The sequence below is a fragment of the Hemicordylus capensis genome, chromosome 3 (assembly GCF_027244095.1).
Source record: "Hemicordylus capensis ecotype Gifberg chromosome 3, rHemCap1.1.pri, whole genome shotgun sequence".
Taxonomy (NCBI): domain Eukaryota; kingdom Metazoa; phylum Chordata; class Lepidosauria; order Squamata; family Cordylidae; genus Hemicordylus; species Hemicordylus capensis.
In genome coordinates, this window is record NC_069659.1 from 130,686,865 (window position 1) to 130,706,569 (window position 19,705).

Here is a 19,705-nt window from a genome sequence, read left to right on the forward strand (position 1 = left end):
TCATGGAAACCTGGTGGAACAGTGAGAACAAGTGGGACACGGTTATTCTTGGATATAAACTCTATAGACAGGACAGGGAGGGGCAAATTGGGGTGAAGTAGCACTGTATATTAAATAAGGGATTGAATCTAATATGCTAGAAAACCTAGGAAGACAAGAGTCCTCCCCAGAAAAACTGTGTGTGTGACAATAAAAGGCCTGGAAGGAAATGTGTTACTAGGAACGTGCTATCGCCCTCCAGAACAAAAGGCTGAAAGTGACTGAGAGCTGCAGAAGGAAATCAGGGTTGTGTCAAAGAGGGACATAGCTATAATAATGAGTGACTTTAATTACCCATTAGACTGGGTAAATTCACAATCAGGTAATGACAAAGAGGCCAAATTTCTAGAAACACTGAATGACTTTGCCCTAGGACAGCTGGTCATGGAACCAACCAGAGAAAGGCAACCTTGGAAGGACAACCTTAACCTTGAGTGGTGCCCAGGACCTAATGCAAGATGTCAGTGTCATGGAACCTTTAGGGACCCATTTGACCATAGTGTGATCTAATTCAGTATATATGTGAGGAGATAATTGCCAAGGAAGTCTAACACAGACACTTTGAATTTCAGAAGAAGAAATTTCTCTAAAATGAGAATGTTGGTGAAAAGAAAACTGAAAGTGGCCCCTATGGTGTATTATTATTATTATTATATTTATTTATTTATACATTTATAATTCACCTTTCTACATCACTGCGGGGGTGCAGAGCATGATTGATGGTCAATATTTTCCTGGTCTTACTATCTAGCGTCTCTAGCTCTGCCTGGATGCAGTCTATTATTCCTGCAGTGTATCTGATAACAGGTACAGTATAGCCCAGGTCTTTATGGCTTGTATGGTGTTCCCGCCATTGAGTTTAGACTTTAGGATTTTTCTAATTCTCCTGATGCATTCACTTCCAATTTTTCTTTTAACTTCAGTGTGTGCGATGTTATCAGCCTGGAGAATGCCCAAGTATTTGTAAGGTTCTTTCTCTTCCAGGTTCTTGATGTTGCTTCCATTGGGCAGTTCTATTCCTTCTGTTTTTCTTATTTTTCCTCTGTTCATTATTAATGCAGCACACTTGTCTAGTCCAAACTCCATTGCTATATCGCTACTGAATATATGGACAATGTTCAGCAGTGATTCAATTTCTGACTTGGACTTTCCATACAACTTCAGATCATCCATGTACAGCAGATGATTTATTTGACTTGATGTTTTAGATGTTTGGTATCTGAGGCCTGTTTTGTTTAGTATTTGTGAAAGTGGGGTCATGGCGATTACAAACAACAGAGGGGATAGTGAGTCCCCTTGGAAAATGCCTCTTCTAATGCTAACCTGTCCAAGTGTCTCGCCATTGATTGTTAACTGTGTACACCACATGCTCATTGCTTTTTAAAATAAATATCTGAATGTTTTTGCTGACACCAGTTGTTTCTAAACATTTTAGTATCCATGTGTGAGGCAATGAATCGAAGGCTTTCTTGTATTATTTTTTTACATTTATATCCTGCTCTTCCTCCAAGGAGCCCAGAGTGGTGTACTACATACTTGAGTTTCTCTTTCACAACAACCCTGTGAAGTTGAAGAAAATGAAGATGTAAAAATATTATGGGACTTCCGACTACAAACAGACAAACATCTTCCACACAATAGACCAGATATAACTGTAGTCAAGAAGAAAGAAAAACAAGTCAAAATAATCGATATAGCAATACCACGTGATAGCAGAATAGAAGAAAAAGAAATAGAAAAAATCACAAAATACAAAGATCTACAAATTGAAATTGAAAGACTGTGGCAGAAAAAGACCAAAACAATCCCAGTAGTAATTGGCGCCCTGGGTGCAGTTCCAAAAGACCTTGAAGAGCACCTCAGCACCATAGGGGCCACAGAAATCACCATCAGCCAATTACAAAAAGTAGCTTTACTGGGAGCAGCCTATATTCTGCGACGATATCTATAACAACAGCAACAACATTGACAATAAAATTCTGGCATCCCAGGTCCTTGGGAAGGACTCGATGTCTGGATAAAACAAACCAGTCAATAACACCTGTCTGACTGTGTAAACAAGAAATAATAATAATAATAATAATAATAATAATAATAATAATAATAATAATAATAAATGTATGCTTTCCATCAATTTACCCGGAACCGAATCTACCCGGTGCCAAAGTTATGCTAACTGGCCTGTAATTTGGCCCCTGCTAACTTGGCAAAGAGGCACCTTTTAACATGGTGATTATCTTTATTGAGCAGGGGGAGAGTAACTGGCCCTATCCACTCCCAGCACAGTACCTCCAGTTACTGTTGGTGGTTTATGTCTTATGTTTATTTTAGATTGTGAGCTCTTTGGAGGCAGGGATCCATCTTATTTATTTATTATTTCTCTGTGTAAACCACCCTGAGCCATTTTTGGATGGGCGGTATAGAAATCAAATAAATAATAATTTCCCGGATTCCCCCATGTCTGTTTTCGAAAATCAGTGTACTTTAGCTACTTTACAGTCCTACAGCACAGAGCCTGATTGTAAGGATAAGTTATATATTTTTGAAAGGAGGTCCGCAATTTCACATTTGAGTTCTTTAAGGACTCTCAAGTGGATGCTATCTGGCCCTGGCGATTTGTTCATTTTTAGCAGCAGATGTTGGTGGGTAGGAGTTTGACTCACCCCTATTATAAATGTAATAAATAATAATAATTAAAACAGAGTCATCATGAGCAATAAATGTTGAGCCCTTTAAAGAGTAGCTTTAGGCAATTTTTTAAGATCCAAAGCAAGTAAACTCTAATGGGGAAGTTACATTCTTGGAGAGAAAGCCTGTATGCCTGAGCTTTCTGTCTTCATAGTATATAGTAGAAAGAGAGAGACAGAAAGAGGCTGTATGGTTAATGGAGTCTGCAGCAGAGCAGAGAGCAAGAAGCACTCGAGGGAGCAAGAAAGGATAGGCCCTGAACATATCAGTCTACCAATCATAAGTCAAAGTAAAGAGCAGAGGTGTATCTAGGGAAAACAGCGCCTAGGGCAAGCACTGAAATTGTGCCCCCTGTCCAAACATCTGACACCCATCTTTCAGATAACTTTACCATAATATCAGCTCAAAAATACAAGTCAAGCTAGTTAATCTTTTAATATTTCAAAAATTATTTAGCAGTGGATGTAGCCAGACCAAAAAATGCTGGAAAACTGCAAATTTCAATATGCTGGGGCTCATGAAGTACCCAAATACTATGTGGAGGTGTACTTGGAAAACTAAACAGAAGTGCCTGTCTAATTCTCTACTATGCATTGTAGTGTAACTATTACATAAGTTTTAAAAATAAATGGAGAATTTGACTTTTCCCAGATACTCTGAAAATAATTAAAGGATATGCAGAGTAAACTGTGTCTCTGCTTGGAATATATTCTAGGATTTCAGAAAGACAGTTGAAATGAGAGAAAGATAGAAAAAAACTCTCAGTAGGCCTTAATACTAAGGATTTCACACTGATTCAAAGACAAACTCACCATTAATAGCCATATTATTAAGACATCACATTTAACTCACTTATCACAAAAAGCAAAGTAAGAGCAAATGAATACAATCCTAGCTCATAAGCTTCAGCTCAGTATTCACAAGCCCTGATTCTATGTACATAGTGCCAAACTGAATATGTGTACAATGACTTATATTATATTATATTTAATTTTTTTTAACCTGTAACCCCTTCTGGGGGCTTCCTAAAGGCCATGGGGGGGGGGTCTGCAAAGGTTTCCTCTCCCCCCCCCCAGTCTCTTAATTCACCTACACTGCCCATCCCAGGCTGATTTTCGGACCTTTTCAGGTCTGCAAAGATTGGCATGGTGGCCATTTTGGAGGCTGCCATACATGCTCAAATGGCCTCTGTGAGGGCAAGGCCTAGGGCCTCACAGGGACCATTTGAGCATGTGCAGTGGCCATTAATTTTTTTTTTTTGAAAAATTGGCCATTGAAAACAAAATGGCCTCCGTGCATGCTCACATGGCCTCTGCGAGGCCTGGCATGGCCTAGGGCCTCACAGAGGCCATCTGAGCATGCATGATGGCCATTTGTTTTCGCCAGCCATTTTTAATTTTTTTTTTCATTTTAAAAAATGGCGCGCCCCCCCCTTCAAGTGGCGCCCAGGGCATGTGCCCTGCCTGCCCTCACCCTAGATATGCACCTGGCAGAGAGACAACAAGAGTGGAGGAAAAACAATGCACAAAACCTTTGCTTACTACCTGCATTCCTAATGCCCCTAGTGGTCATTAGGCTAGAAGGTTCAAACAGATGATGCAACTGGAGCTGTGTTTCCAACAGCAGAGGGCTGTTGTCTTCCTGCCCTCATTGCAGGCTTCACGGAATCATCCGATTAGCCACTGTGGAGAACAGAATGCTAATCTAGATCAAGCTTTGTCTTCTGGGCCCATTAGCATCCTTGGAAATATTAAACAAGGCAGCCAACATGATTTACTTAATAAAACTAGGTAATTCAAGATGGTAACTATTGTTAATACCATTCAAAGTCATTTTCTTTTGCTTTATTGATGACTTCCTTTTGAATACTGTATGAGTTGTCATGGTAGTTAATATCAGTGGCGAAAAAACACTGAGCCCCCGAGTGGCTAACAAACATTGAGCTCCTAAGGCAGCCCTGACAAGAATGGGTGGTAGGACAAAAAGTGCTTCAGCAGCTCCCCCCATTCATGGCAATGGGTAGAACTGCGGAGGTGCTGCTTGCACTATCACCTTAACAGCATCAGGGCTGCCCTAGCAGTCTGCAGCAGCACCAAGGTGCAGAGTTATGGTTCCAGAACACGGTGCATCACGTTGGCAAACATACCTACAATCATACTGAATAAAGAACTTCTTCAAAGTTCTTTTGTTCATTCTTCTGAATAAAGAATAAAGAAGTTTATTCTTCTGAATAAAGAACTTCTTCAAACTTCTTCAAAAGAAGTTTTCCTGGGCTGTGCCCATTGTCATCTTACCAAGAATTCGAAAGTTCCTTGTTGCAGATACATTGAACATTTTCCCACCATGGCTGTATGTAAATTGACACGTATATTTCCCATTGTCTTGGGAAGTAGCATTATGAATGTAAAGCATATTATTTTGTATTCTGTATCTTGGTCCCTGAAGGAATTCACAGTCCTGAAATACAAAATACTTTTTATTTGTAGTCCTGTGTCTATCAGTTTGGCAATGAAAGGGGACCTCACCCATAGACAAAGTAGTGGTTTATGCATACTTAAGGAAGTCCCCAGGTATGCAGAAATATATTTGTCCATTAAACAAAAAAGAAAAGGCATGCACACACACACCAAAGAGCCTGCACATGCGCAGTGGCTTCCAGGAGCAGTTAAGCCTCAGTTTGGGCTGGTTCAGATGATATTTTGTGTGCTAGAGCAACCACACATGATAAAGATGTGTGTATGCTGTGAGCACACCACGGCACCTTTTCCTAATCACATGGGGTGTGTGGGGGGGAATGATCTGCCTATCTATTTGCAAAACAATACTAGTAAAGCTAGTATTTTAAACTAGTACTCACAGTGCTTTGAGCTAGGATTCATGGTGTACATGAATCCTTATCCTGTGTGGCCAGGCCAGGGGATGAAGTGTCATCTAAACTGGCCCAGACACACACACACACACACACACACACACACACACACACACATACAGTGGAAAGGAGGAAATTTTCTTCTCAAGCCTCCAAGAGTTTCTAGTACCCTGGGGGAGGATTAGGGATGAGGGATACACATAAGGTTAAAGAAAAATTCCTGTCTGCATGCTACACAGTGGGGCTATTCTCACAATCGGGGAAAATCAGGCTCGGAAAGCCTCACCCGATTTTGCCCGATCGTAAGAACCACTGGGCTCGGCTGCGAGCCTGGTGGTTCGCAAGCGGGTCACCCTCTGACGTGCCTCTGCCCTAAAACCAGAGCGCTCCGCAAACCTGGTTTTAATAATCGTGAGTAGCCGTGGCGCGGTTCTGCGCCACACGTACTCATGAGGAGACCCCCAGAGGGGAGGCAAAAAGCCACCTCCCGGATCCGGGGGTCTCACCAGCATGCCCTGTGCTCTTGCTCAGGGCATGCTGGAGCTTGTGGGGGCTGATCGGCCCCAGGCCCACCGGCTCCATCATGGAACCAGCAATCATGTGGGCGGCTGATCCGGCCGCCCAGGACTCCCTCCCCACTCACCCTGCAAAACCGGGTCTCACGGATTGTGAGACTCGGCTCAGTGTGTTTTTGAGAGTAGCAGAAACCAATACCACCACAGCCAGGTCCACATTTTTCATGGCAGTCTCAAAGTCATGCTGCCCTTTGCGTGAATGTTAAGGACCTTCCCAAGACACTATGTTGAAGTGACCTCAGTGCAGGGGTGTCCTTAGAGAGCCCTGATGGGGCCTGGGGCCTGAGGTAAATCAGCCAGTGCAAGGCTCCCCTCTAGTCAATGTTCATGGCAGCAACAAGAGCAAGGCCCAGGCAGTCACCCTGCTTGCCCTGCCCTAAGGAGAGCCCTTCCTTGATGCTAAATTGAAGATCACCTCCAACAGGCATCCAGGGAGTCTATTGGGGAGCGGGTAGGAGAAATGTATACCAGCAGCATCCCTAGTCCCAAACTAGGGTTGTGTCCAGGTGGCCAGATCCTTGGCAAGAGTAGTGACATCTTAACAGGGAATTGTGACTTTTCCTTCTCACCCACTAATATTAAGCAGTTGCTGGAAAGACGACCCATCTGAGCCAAGAATGGTTCTCTGGTATCATCCAGTCAGGTCTTGATAATACATACCTTGTACCACTTGATATCAGATGCATCCTTATAGCTATGAAAAGAAGGGCAAGGAATTCTTCCAGATCCAGAACTTCCTCTTGTTTCTATATAGAGAGCATCCTCGTAATAACAAATTCCTTGTCTGTGTTGCTGTATTGTCACTCTCACAGTTTCAGACGTATTGGGATCATATCTGGGAATACAAATCAGCTATAGTTTTTGGGTTTTTTTTAAAGAAATAAAAATAGATTTTGCCCACTTTCTACCTACTTATGTTTAATACAATTGTAATCTCCAGAGTCTTCAGTGAATGTTGGCAGAAACCAAAGCTGTTTCCCAACAGAATGTACTCTTGCTCTTTTGTCTGTAGATATGTGCTCTCCAAGATGATGCCAAGTCACAATCTCAGAAGATAGAGTATCAGGACAATCTACAGCAAATGCCTCATTTTCCATTGCAATCCCTGGCAAGGAATAGATAGACTCAAGCAGTGATGACCCAAGACTTCTGTGCCCCTTAAAAGAGGGCAACAAATGCAAACCCATAATCATGCAGACACACATTTTCCTTGATTTTGGATCTACACATATATGCACACACACACACACACACACACACACACACACACACACTTACTTCTGCCTTCTTTGCAGTAGTAATAGCTGAAGCCTTTTAATGTGCCTACCCTCCTCTGACTTCTCCCTCATGCACCACTGGGCTGCTTCTGCTTCTTCCCCTATAAAAAGGGGGAGGAAGCAGAAGAGGAAACACTGAAAGGGTAGTAGAGTACTAGAGACAGGGGCTGGCATTCAGAGCAACGCACCACAGTTTAGGAATGTGCATGGAACTGGGCAGGGAAGGTTTGAAGGCGAGAGGGTTGTCTTTAAGGGCAGAGGAAGTTACGCTTATCCCTCCCTCCATGTCCCCCCCACCGGTGCTCGGTTTTTTAAAAGTCAATCAGAGCGGCAGCGTACCTCCCTGCCGCCCCGTTGCCCCCTTGACCAGAAGTACCCAACGTGCCTGTGTGTGCCTGGGTATTTCCAATCAAGGGGGCAATGGGGCAGTAGGGAGCTATGCTGATGGCCTGACAAACTTTCAAAAAAAGAGTGCTGGTGGGGGGGGGGAAGCGGAGGGAAGGATAAGTGTACCCTCCCCTCCCCTTAAATAGAACCCCCTACCTTTGAACCACGGAAACCGCCAGTTGTTCAAACCCATTCAGAAGCCCATAAAGGGCCCCCAAACCAGTTCCGTGCACATCCCTATCGCAGATGCGCCAGGAAGATGCTTCCACACTGCAGAAAGCTTTCCTATTACCACTGCACCTGTGCATGCAATGGGAGAGGGAGCAAATTTGGATGATTTGCTTTGCCTCCAGAAGTGTCCTGAGTCATCCAAAAGTATGTTTCTAAGGCCACTGCCAGAGGCAGAGCAAATAGTCAAAATTTACTCTGTCCTATGCACCTGACTACACAACTAAAAAAAGCTTCTCACAGGGTGGCCATATCTTCCTGGCACATCTACAGTGTGTTCTTCTGGATGTCATCCACTCTATAGAGCATCCAGTACTTTACTTCCCTTCTGTCATTTACTTTCCCACTTCTTTCCCCTTTCTATAACCATTTCTGTGGTGCAAAGTGGCAGTGGTGAGGAGGAGGAGTGGCTTTTTGCATAGTGTTGACTGTGTCTCCGCACAGTGAAGAACTGCTGCAATGATGGGAGATGGCAGGCAGGAGGCAGGTGAGCTGGGAGGCAGTGGGGGCCTCTTGCCACCTTACTGGCACCCCAATACAGTCGTACCTTGCTAACTTGGCAAAGAGGCACCTTTTAACGTGGTGATTCTATTTATTTCGCAGGCGGAGAGTAACTGGCCCAGGGCCCTATCCACCCCCAGCACAGTACCTCCAGTGACTGTTGTTGGTGTCTATCTTATGTTTCTTTTTAGATTGTGAGCCCTTTGGGGATAGGGATCCATCTTATTTATTTGTTATTTCTCTGTGTAGACCATCCTGAGCCATTTTTGGAAGGGCGGTATAGAAATCGAATAAATAAATAAATACGCCGCAGATTTCCCAATCACGGATTTGAGTATCTACATCTGGGAAATTGTGTCCACCCTCGCCAACCACAACCCGAGTATCTGTGGTTTGGCCAAAAAATAATAATTAAAATTTGGGTGGTTCTTTGGGTCATTTTCCGGGGCTCAAGGGATCATTTCTGGGGTAAGGGGTGATTTTGGGGTTTGGGGCAATTTGGGGGTTCCCGGGGGTCTTTCTGGGGGTCAGGGGCCATTTTCTCATTTTTTTCCTTTCCCCCCGCCTTCCGACTGCGATCCCCTTAACCCCCTGTTTCCATGCATTGCTATGCCTCGTTAACTGTGAATTCACCAACCGTGAATTCTGTTTCCAGAATCAGAACCCTCATGGTTGGTGAGGGACAACTGTAATCTGCTGCTTGAGGTGACTGCCCCGCCTCACCTCGTGGAAGGACCACCCCTGGATTCCAACCTACTTTGGAAAAGGAATGCATGTCATGTTCCATATTCATGCCATTTTGTGTAGATGCAAAAGGAGACCTTTCCCTGTGTGTTCAAATACTGCTTGTAATATTATTTGAAACTCAATACTTTGCTTTTGAGGCAGAACCAGCCAATCCAGCAAGGACAAACTATGTCTAAACAAAGACTCCTTTGTGTGTAGCTCCTTCTTAATGAGGAATTATATATGCGTTTTTCTGAAAGAGATATTTTTGCCCTGACCTGCCTCTAGTTCTTCATAACAACTGGTGGTCCTGGATGTGCATCCCATCACACTATGGATTTAGTCAGTTCAGCCATGCTCAGCTAGTTCAGATGAGCACCATGATGCAGATGCACAATTGTGTTCGCTGCATGTGTAGAACTTTCTAGTCTCTTGTGGATCGTGGTGGTCATGGGAACCCAGATCTCATTTGCTGGATTGCATGTTGGTATGTGTTTTAGAAATTGGGGGGCAGGGGGTGGGATGGGGACATTACTGCAAATAATGTCTGGATAATTCATACTTAGGATTCAGTTGAAAAATCAGCAGAACGTACACACACAGTTCATATTCAAGATAAGTAGTATAACAAGAATTACACTTACAGATTTCTCGTGCCTCAGAAACAGAGAAACAAGCCAAAAGCAAGGTGAAGTATAAAAGATACATCATGTTGCTAAGTCAGGAAAAGAAAAGAAAAAATAACCTTGACTTAAATTTTCAAAACGTTCATCATAATGAAAGATAAACTACTTTTATTCTAATGGAAATAACAGTAAAAGTCACATTTTATGTGAAATTATTATTACATATCTATCCTGCCCTTCATTTAAAGAGATTAGTGTGATGTATAAGGTTCTTTCTCAGTTCATCCTCACAAGAATCCTCTGTTGTTAAGTTAGCCTACAGAGAAAGATGCATCCCATTTGGATTATATTAAATTCCCTGGCTAATGAGAACTTGTATTGTAATTAAGATGTATAACAATATAATAAAGCAAATAAGTCCCTTGTAGAAACTTGTCATTCAGCTCATATTCCTTCATATTCTTTTACTGGACTCCCTGCTTAGCAAATAACTGGAAGTTTGTCTTTTGTTCTCAGTAAGGTGAACAAGTTTAATATAATCTCTCATATCTTTAAGAGCCAGTCTCTTTTAGAAGAATCCTGTGATTTCTGATGCTTTCCAGTAGATAAATCTAGCACTATGTATACCACAGCACTGTATAATCTATACAATTCAATCAATCAATCAGTCTATCTATCTATCTATCTATCTATCTATCTATCTATCTATCTATCTATCTATCATTTATCCATCTATCCATCTATCGCAGAATATAATGATATCTGACAAGTGCAACCTCCCTCACGTAAATCAGTTAAAATGACCATTAGATTTTTATTTTTTTTGGCGGTGGCAGGGCAGGGGTGTTGATAACATCCTAAATTGTGTCAACAGCTGGACTCTAGAATCTCGGGGCGGGTGGGGGGTTGCATATACCTGCCATGTGTGAAAGAACTTTCCTCTCTCACTATTATGGAATTAAGTGTTACCAGTGGAGATCCTGACTAAGTTTACACAAGGAAGTCCCATTGAAATTCAAAAGACAAGTTAGGCTTTTGACTCGAATTAATTTAGTCAGGATCTCAGCTGCCATCATTTGTTTTATATATCCTATAAATGTTAATATCCATTCCATTGATAAAGATAGCTGTATATGCATCCTAATTTCTTTTAAATTTAAAACTACTGAGAAATGTCATTGGTAACATCCAGACTAAGCTAGTCATGGCTACCCATTGCTTTCTGGAAAGAAAATCCCATATCTTATTTGGAATACTTGGCTTGTATCTTCATTCTGCTTTGCTATGTAGGTCGTGTTCTCAATTTATTTTTAATAACATTTGGTAAGACTTGGAAAGCATGTTTTTCCTTTGTGCATAGAGTTAAGCCTCTCTCCCTGTGGTCTTGATCTGGGTTGGACCTGTCACCATGGCTGTTCTTTTTTTTAAAAAAGTAAAAGGAATTGTCATGTCCATTAATGAGGCATTTAAGGAGGCCTGAGTGAGGATCTTAGGCAGAGGCCAGCCTTGTCTCTCAATTTATGGCAGCCCTGCACACCTGTTATAGGTCTCCTCCACCACTCCTGCCACCGTGTCACTTCCTGCCTCTTTTCTCCATCTCTTTTTAAAATTTAATTTAATTTTCTTCCCATCTGGTCCCATGCCTACACCTTGCTTCAGTGACTGCACCACATTCTCTGGCGGCTGCATCTGAGACAGCACATCCTAGTCCATTGACCACCACATGTGCATTGCCAATGATCAGTAACACAAGACCCCTCTATCAAAGTCCTTTTCCCTGCGTGAAAACTATCCCTCTCCATGAAAAATTAAAATAGGAGCTGTAACATAGAAATGCACTCACCAACGAATAAAGAGGCTCACTGTGTTCTGCACTCTTCCCTCTTCCTCTTTTCTTCATTAAGCTCCAAGTCCACAACTGATCTGAAAGATAGACGTGTTTGCAATTTATGTTTGTGAGGCACCTCCCACAATGAGCATTATCAGTTACCAACACAGGACTATTTGAGTAATGTGTGTGGTTCAGTTACAACAGTATCCTGTGCAGATCTGAGTTTTGTTGAACAAAAACATGTTTTCAGATTGCAAAGTTTATTCCTTGAACTGGTGCCGTGCTTCCCATAAAAGTATTCACAAGGTTTTGTGTATGCCTTTTCAAGGGATTAAGAAATCCAAGCATCTAGTAGCCATGGACAGCTAAAAAAACTGGGTCTGGGAACTGGCACCTGTGTGGTTCAAGAGGGCAGGATAGGGTTGCCAACCCACCATGGTTCGACGGGTATAAACCTCCAGGAAGTTTTACAGACAGGGCTTTCCCCTGAATCCACTCCTGATTGGAGTGTGCCACTCCACATATTCACTGGATTTAACACGACCTCCCTGTGGGCTATCAGGGACCAGGACAGACAGGGCTTTATTTTTCTCTGAAGGGAGGCTTAGAATTCTGGCTTAGCCCAAGAGTTATGTCTGGGGTTAAAAAAAATCTTCTTGTTCCAAGAGCTTTTGAAAAAAAATCAAAGTCTTCTGCCTTCTTCAAAGGTGTTGATGGAGGTGCTGATGGCTATGCGAATGGCCCATCTAATCCCTCAAATTAAAATGCCTCGAATCTGCTGCAAAGCAGATGCACTCTTCAGATACCCCAAGGCATAGAGCCATGTGTGGAAAACCTCATGGGGACTATTGAAAGTAGTCCTGCAGATTTTAATGGCTTGATATTTTGAAAAATAAAAATATTGGGGGAAAGTTTCTAGGAGTAGCTTCAGGCAGGGTTCTGCTTCAGCAGAAGCAGGTTTTGCCTGCTGCTGCTATTTGCACAACTCTGCCAAAGAGTCCCCAGCAGGGGTGTACTGTCCATTAGGCAAGGGGAGACAGTTTTCTTCCAGCCCGCTGCCTCAAAGGGCTCCCCAGAGGCCAGTCACACACAACTGTCCCCTGCAGCCACTTCCTGATTTCAGCCGGCTACCTGGGCAGGCTGCACAATGGCCAGTGGACTCAGTGCGGCGAGGGCGGTGATGGGGGGGGCTTTCCCTTGGTTTCAAGGTAAGACCTGAGCAGCTGTGCCTGTGCACCCTCTCTCTTCCGTTCCAGACGGGGTGGGGCAGCAGCCACCTGCCTGCCTCGTGTGCACCATGAGCAGCAGGGAGGTGTACACAGGAAGCTAGGCAGTGGTGAGGTCAGCTGACCCAGCCAGTGGCATTGTAAAAAAAACACTGAATGAAGGATCTGGAGGAGAAACAGAGGAGAAGCTCCAGGGCAAGCAGAGTAGAGACTGCTGCAGCGGCGGGCCATTATATTCTAGTCTCCACACTCCACTGCTTGAGCTGCTCTTCTCCTCCTGCATCGTTAGTAGCTATTAGCAAACTCCAAAACTGCAAGAGAAAACTCTCCAGAAATCCTTATTCCACATAGGATTGGCAGCAGCAAACAGGACTCTTGGAGGAAGTACGGGGTGGGGTGGGAGTGGGATGGGAGAAGGGGGGCATCACAGGAGTCAAATTATTTTAATTGCAACCACTGTAATATGAGCCAAGAGTACAGTGGTCCCTCTACTTACGAAATTAATCCGTTCCAAATGCACATTTGTAAGTCGAAAAGTTCATAAGTCGAAAAGCGGTTTCCCATAGGAATGCATTGGGAACAGATTAATGCATTCCGGAGCCTAGAAAAAAGACCCAGACCCCCAGTAAGGCTTGCAAATTGCACAGGAACATTTCTTTTCAAGAATAAACAGGCAGTAAACAGGCAGGCAAGTCAAGGAAACCGCATGTAAAATTCGTAAGTCAAGGAAACCGCATGTAAAATTCGTAAGTCGAGGAAACCCCATCTAAAAATTTGTAAGTCAAAAAAACCGCATCTAAAACTGGATCTAAAACTGCCGTTTGTAACTCGAAAAATACTTATGTCGAGTAGTTTGTAAGTCGAGGGACCACTGTATTCTTAATTGAGCTAAGAGTACTTAGTAGTACTGGTCACTACCTCCTTTGCAAGAGTTGATTTTGTTTTCCTGGATTGGAGACTGGGGCGGGGCGTGGGTGGACATGTTAAACCCTGGAGAAAAACAATCCCATGGACTTGTTCTCGTGAATGTGGTATGTAAGAAAAGATTACATCTGATCTGTGGATGTGCAAAGTGCTTTCCTTCCCTCACCATGGCTATCCCCCCACCAGGTCTCAAATTAAGGGGGAGAACACCCACATTAGAGGGGTGTGATGCAGGAAAAACTCTAGCTGCAGACTTTTTAGAAAAATCATAACAAGAAAACTTTTGGCAAAGGTGAACAGTCCTTGTGACCAAACAGTTTCCTACAATGCTAGCTGGTTGCTTCTGTGGAACTTAAAAGCTGGGCACAAATATTAAAATAGGCAGAGGCCTCTCCCAGCCCTACTACATAATTATTTGTATTTTAACTGGAAAGGGTGTTGGGCCAAAAAAGCAAAGGATATGTTGCAACATCCCTGATGTCTCGGTTATTTTAAGAGTAGGAAGAGAGAAGTGGACCATTGCAGAAGGAACAAAGGAGGGAGGAATTTGGTACAAAGGGTGCCAGGGATTGGTGAAAAGGGGGGTTGGTTTGAGGAAGTTGCTTGACTAAGTGACAAGAAGAGAAAAATAGCAGGCAGAGCGGAGCAAGGGTTGAGCCTGGAGAACAGAGAGATGGTAGGAACCGTACCAGGGCTAGGGAGTTTGTTAAGGGAAGTAACAGTAGGGATACATCTTTAAACTTAATGTAGTCAGAGCTGCAATGTGTCTACAGTCTATGGTTGGTGTTGCACCCAGATAGGAAGCAAAGGCTGAGAATTAATTAATTTTCCTGCATGATTCAATGAGGCTTGGCTGGATGAGAATTTCCTGACCACATTAGCTTTATCCCAGGTTTCATCTCTTTGCTATTTTTGCCAGGACCTCTTTATTCTCCAGAAACAATGAAGAGTCTTGTGACACACCTTAAAGACTAACACATGGGTTATAGCATACGTTTTCATGGAGTACAGTCCACATCATTGGGTACATGAAGTATCATCTCAGACAGGTGCATATATAGTGGGGGAAGTGAAAATATTGGAATGGCCTTATAATGGCCTTAATCATTTATTGCTTAATTACCAGACAATGTTTTAGGGGCATGTTTGCCATGCAAACAATAACTGCCCCCCGCCTTATAGTATAACTGTAATACAGTTGGTGCCTTCAGGTAGCTGGAACTTGCAAGTTATGGAGCTCAAGGACTTGAGTTGGAATATGTTCAGTTATTAAAGTTCTTCATTGATACTGTTGTACTAGTTGATTCTGCTGCTATTTACACCTTGTAACTGTAGTTGGGATAGTTAGCAGAGACATGTGGCCAGGAGGAGGAGAGGAAGGCAGTGAGGGGCCCATTTTAAAATCTCATCTCCGGGCCCACTCCAGCCTTGGTATGCCCCTGGTCCCCAGCCAGGTCACAAGTCCATTCCCTTCTCAGCTCAATTAGTTCCCTCAGCCCACCACACTTGCACTGCAAATTGGCTTACAGCAACGCTTTCAGGTTGAGGTGGACCCAGCCTAGGAATCTGGGCACTGTCTCCTGGTTTTCCTATCTGAACTACCTGTGATGCTAGATAATCAGATCTCTGGATGTATATTTAATATCCTGAAATCAGTCATGTTCATCCAGAAGAATGGCGGAGGAGGGGCTGCTCAAGGGAGAAGGATAAGCAGCACTCCTCCTCCTCCTCTCCCCCCACCACACCACTACCATTTCTCCGATTAAACTGCAGCCTTCTCAGTATTCTGCAGTTAGTGTTATAATGTCCTTGAAAGCTTGATGGGGACAAGGTAGGGAGCTGGGGTGTGTAGGGAGCTGAGCAAGAGGGAGTTTCATCAGAAGTGCAGATAAATTGCCGCCGTTTGGCAATAAGATGTAACATTTACTTCTTCTTTGATGTGGCTTCATGTAATTGAATGCCTAATAGATCACATCTGTTCTTGACTTTTAAAAAAGCCATTCTGGATACAATGGTATATAAGGTGTAACCCTTAATATATTGCATTTGCTCTTGCATTTTAACTCATCCAGATTTGGGGGTAGATTTCCACCACCACCCCAGTTGTGTAAAGGTGCATCAACAAGTAACCTACTGCACTCCCAGCTATGCTCTTTTTGTCAACCTCTTACCTGCATCCTGGTACAAAATATATCCATAAGTATGGCCCCTCACTGGCCATGATATTTATGTTATTAATAAATATATGACACAGAGTAGAAAGATACCCCCCAAATGAACTGACTTTCTATGATGGGGTGGTTTCTATTCCTATTCCCATTATTAGTCAAATTGGAGAAAACCCACCACAGAATTGAATGGAATCCCTATGGTGGGGTGTTTTCTATCACATCCCCATTATAAGTGAAATGGGAGAAAAACCACAGACATGAATGGACTTTCTATGATGGGGTGGTTTCTCTCCCATCCCCATTATAAGTAAAAGGGGAGAAAAACACCCCAGAAATGAATGGACTTTCTGTGGTGGGATGGAAGAGAATACCTAATTTCTCTTTGAAACTTCAGTTTTGTTTCCCCTGATTGGTAATGTCTCAAAACAAGTCTGAGGTACTGCATAATTCAATGATCTCAAGTTGAAACCAGCCCCTCCCACGATGTCAGACCTAGTTTTTTAAAAACAAGTAAAGCATTGGGAAGCATCTGACCTCACAGAAGCAGGGATTTTAGCCAGAAGAAAAAGGGATCACAACAGCAGCAACTACAACAAACCAGCTTCAGTAAGCCTGGCATCAGTAGATCAACCATCTGCAGTACATCTCTGGTCTTTTCCCATTTCTCCTACTGGGATAAAGCCCAGAAGCAGGTGATGGGGGGTAGGAGATGGAGCTTGGTTCCAGGTAGAGAGAGCAAGAAGATGCAGAGGTGAGATGTGTGGCACTAAACAGTCTGCGGAACCTCACTCACCTGCCAGTGACGTTACCAAAATAATTCACTTCTGATCTGTATATTTCATATTATGTCAAATATTATCTTCCCCTGAATGTACCTATCTTTGTGCAGATTCTTGAGAACATTGTATCTTTCAGTGGTCCCCCCCCCTTACCTTGTAGTCTGGTTCTAAAATTAAGCAAGGGAAAAGTAAAGTAATTATTATACAGTGTAGTTTGTGTATGATATTTGTTGATAATGTAGTTACATAACAAGCAGAAATGGCAAAGGGTGTTCTACAACAGTCTATCAGACGCCTGCTGCACACTGGTGAGGTGGGGGTCTGGGTCCTCCAAAGAGAGGTCAGACCAAAGGAAGTTAGTCCAGAAGACCATGATCAGTTTATGCATACCCCAGTCTTGTTACACATACCCCAGTCATCATGGCTGTACTGCCACTGTATTGTGCTTTTGCAAGATTTTGCTCTTTTATTATAATCATTTCTACTGTTATAACTCTCTTCTATACATACTAAATGTGAATGCAAGAATGTGTATGACAGCAGCTGGGAGAAGAGTGAGCTACATCAAGGTCACCAGACCCTGAACGTGCTGACAGATTTATGAATGGCCTTGCTGGGTGAAAGGCCATGGTGAGAGTACTAGATTAGCAGGATCCCAGATAGCTACTTTTCTTTATTAGCCCCACCCATAGACTCAGAAATAATGAGCTTAATTCTGTAATCTTGTACTTGTGAGCTATGTATTACTGCATTGTACTCAGGACACCTGGCATATGTGTTCTATATAGCAATTTAGCATAATTGTAATCTTGCCCCGTCCCCTTCTTCTTTAAAATTCTTATTTTGAAAGACTGATGAAGACTTTGTGACCAAAGGACCAGAAAGGAAAAGTGGTGGCTGTTTAACGATTAGCATCTAACCACCAAGGCCAAAGACCTGAATTAAGAGAAAAGTGGAAACAACTTATTTTGAATGTCTAAAGGTGCAGAAGAGGCTGTATATGCTGACAGGATGAGAGGAGAACATCTAAGGAACATCTGAAGACAAGCATAGACAGGTGGCCCTCTACCATAGGGAATAAGCCCCTTGAGTCTACTAGGTGGAGGCTATAGTCCAACCAACTAGCTTGCAAGGTCCTCCAGGCAACCTCCCTGGTACGGGCAAGCCTCCGCTGCCATACAGAGTAAGTCTGACAGCCCAGGAAGCGAGGACCAAGGCCAGGCATTTGGGAATCAGTGAAGTCTGAGGCTATAGTCTGATATCCCACTGGTGAAGACCGGCTATAGTCAAATGTCATATTGGTGAAGTCTGGCTACAGTCTAATAGGTCCATTAGGAATACGAATATGAATACGACACATATACTAGATAATAAAATTCAACCTTTTGTTGTGTTGAGGTATTATTCTTCAAGTGGCATTGAAAATTTCAATCACTAAAGTTTCATCTAAGGACCGAACCATGTATTTAGTTGTGACCAAAGTCATTTCTTTAGTCAGCAGCTGTAACTGGCATAGGGGGGTCCACAGATCAGGCCAATGCTGATAGGTGGTAAGGGACTTTAGCCCTACTTTAGCCCCCCATATAGCCCCATTCCACAGCGGCCCCCAATATGGCTGCTCTTTTTCTCTGGAAAAGGCTACTGTTGGTTGGCACTAAAGGAAGACTTGTTCTAGGGTAAACTGCAGCCAGATTGGGGCCCTGCATGGTCTGAGAGGGTTGAAAGGCCCAGGTGATGGAGGGCTAAAGTCCCCTATCCCACTGCCATGGTCCCAATCCAGCTGCTATTGACTACAGAAAAATTAAGCCAAGCCGGGCTTATAACACCATCAGTCTGGTTGGCCCTTTAAAGTTTGTTCCTTAGTCACACAGGGTTTTTCTAAGGTAATGTTTTTCAGTGTTCCAGAAACAGTCATAATTAAGCACCACTGAAATAAACAAGGCAAGTTAGTCATGAATAGCTTAAGTCTCATTCATTTTAATTGGACTTAGTCATGACCAGCATAGTCTGGATCCTGCTCAGAGAAGGAAGATGAAGTACTAAACAAGCTAACAATGTTGCTAGGTCAGAAACGTTTTTTAAAAACTAAATAGCCAGCTCAACCTGTAACTGAAAAGACTGAATTTACCTGGGTATGTCCCACTGAATTTATTGGGGCTTACTTCTATGGAAGAATAGGATTTACCAGCCATCTTCAAAATTAGAATGATGTCAAATGGTGGTTTTCTTCTATTGTATGCAACAGTGACATTTCTCTGCATCTTACGTCAAGTTCCTATTCTTGTAACCTGTCAAAAGCTTCTAGTGAAAGAACTACGTCATGCAGCTTTTGCAACATTTCCTTTTAATTCCATTTTGTGAGGGCTCGTTTGGGTAATATTGTGTCCCGCTGGCCCTTTTGATATAATAAGGATGTGTATGCACCATGAATACACACATGCCATGTTACCAGAGTCTGCTGAACAGCCCATTTCTAAGCTTTGCTTAAAGTGGAGGAAATTAGTATGAAATGGGTATAGACCTGCGAAAGTCCTCAAAGTCCTGCGGGATTGTGGCTGCGGCATTGATGCACTGGACGGGAAAGATAGAGGATGGAAATGTAACCTTGAAAACAAAGAGTTATTTTATTGAGGGATAAGGGGGTACAGGAAATTTAAAAAGTGGGTGGTTAGGTGCTGTACTAGGAAGAGGAATAGAGGCTAGTTATTTACATAGTGCAAAGTGACTCTGCAACCATCTCTTGTGAAAATAATATTCCATACATTAAGATCCCTGGGGGCCCTTCTTTAGATACACCCCACTCAGGAGCGGGGGGGGCGGGGTGAGAGCCACCTTTAGGCATAAATTAATAGGTGCTT

At 43.1% G+C, this 19,705-nt stretch overlaps 1 protein-coding gene across 2 annotated transcripts; it reads right to left on the bottom strand.

Annotated features, from left to right (window-relative positions):
- Nucleotides 1–673: 673 nt before the first annotated feature.
- On the bottom strand, nt 674–11,860 carry LOC128351132 (interleukin-1 receptor-like 1). 2 transcript variants are annotated; one of them, XM_053310317.1, is made up of 6 exons: nt 11,760–11,860; nt 9,935–10,005; nt 7,084–7,276; nt 6,832–7,006; nt 5,022–5,184; nt 674–1,599 (listed from the first exon to the last, which is right to left on the bottom strand). In XM_053310317.1, the coding sequence occupies exons 2-6, from the start codon at nt 9,999–10,001 to the stop codon at nt 1,589–1,591; spliced, it is 609 nt and encodes a 202-aa protein (XP_053166292.1). In that variant the 5' UTR covers nt 10,002–10,005; nt 11,760–11,860; the 3' UTR covers nt 674–1,588. The 2 variants fall into 2 exon arrangements, with proteins under 2 accessions (XP_053166292.1, XP_053166293.1); XM_053310318.1 differs by lacking the exon at nt 5,022–5,184.
- Between the last annotated feature and the right edge of the window lie 7,845 nt (nt 11,861–19,705).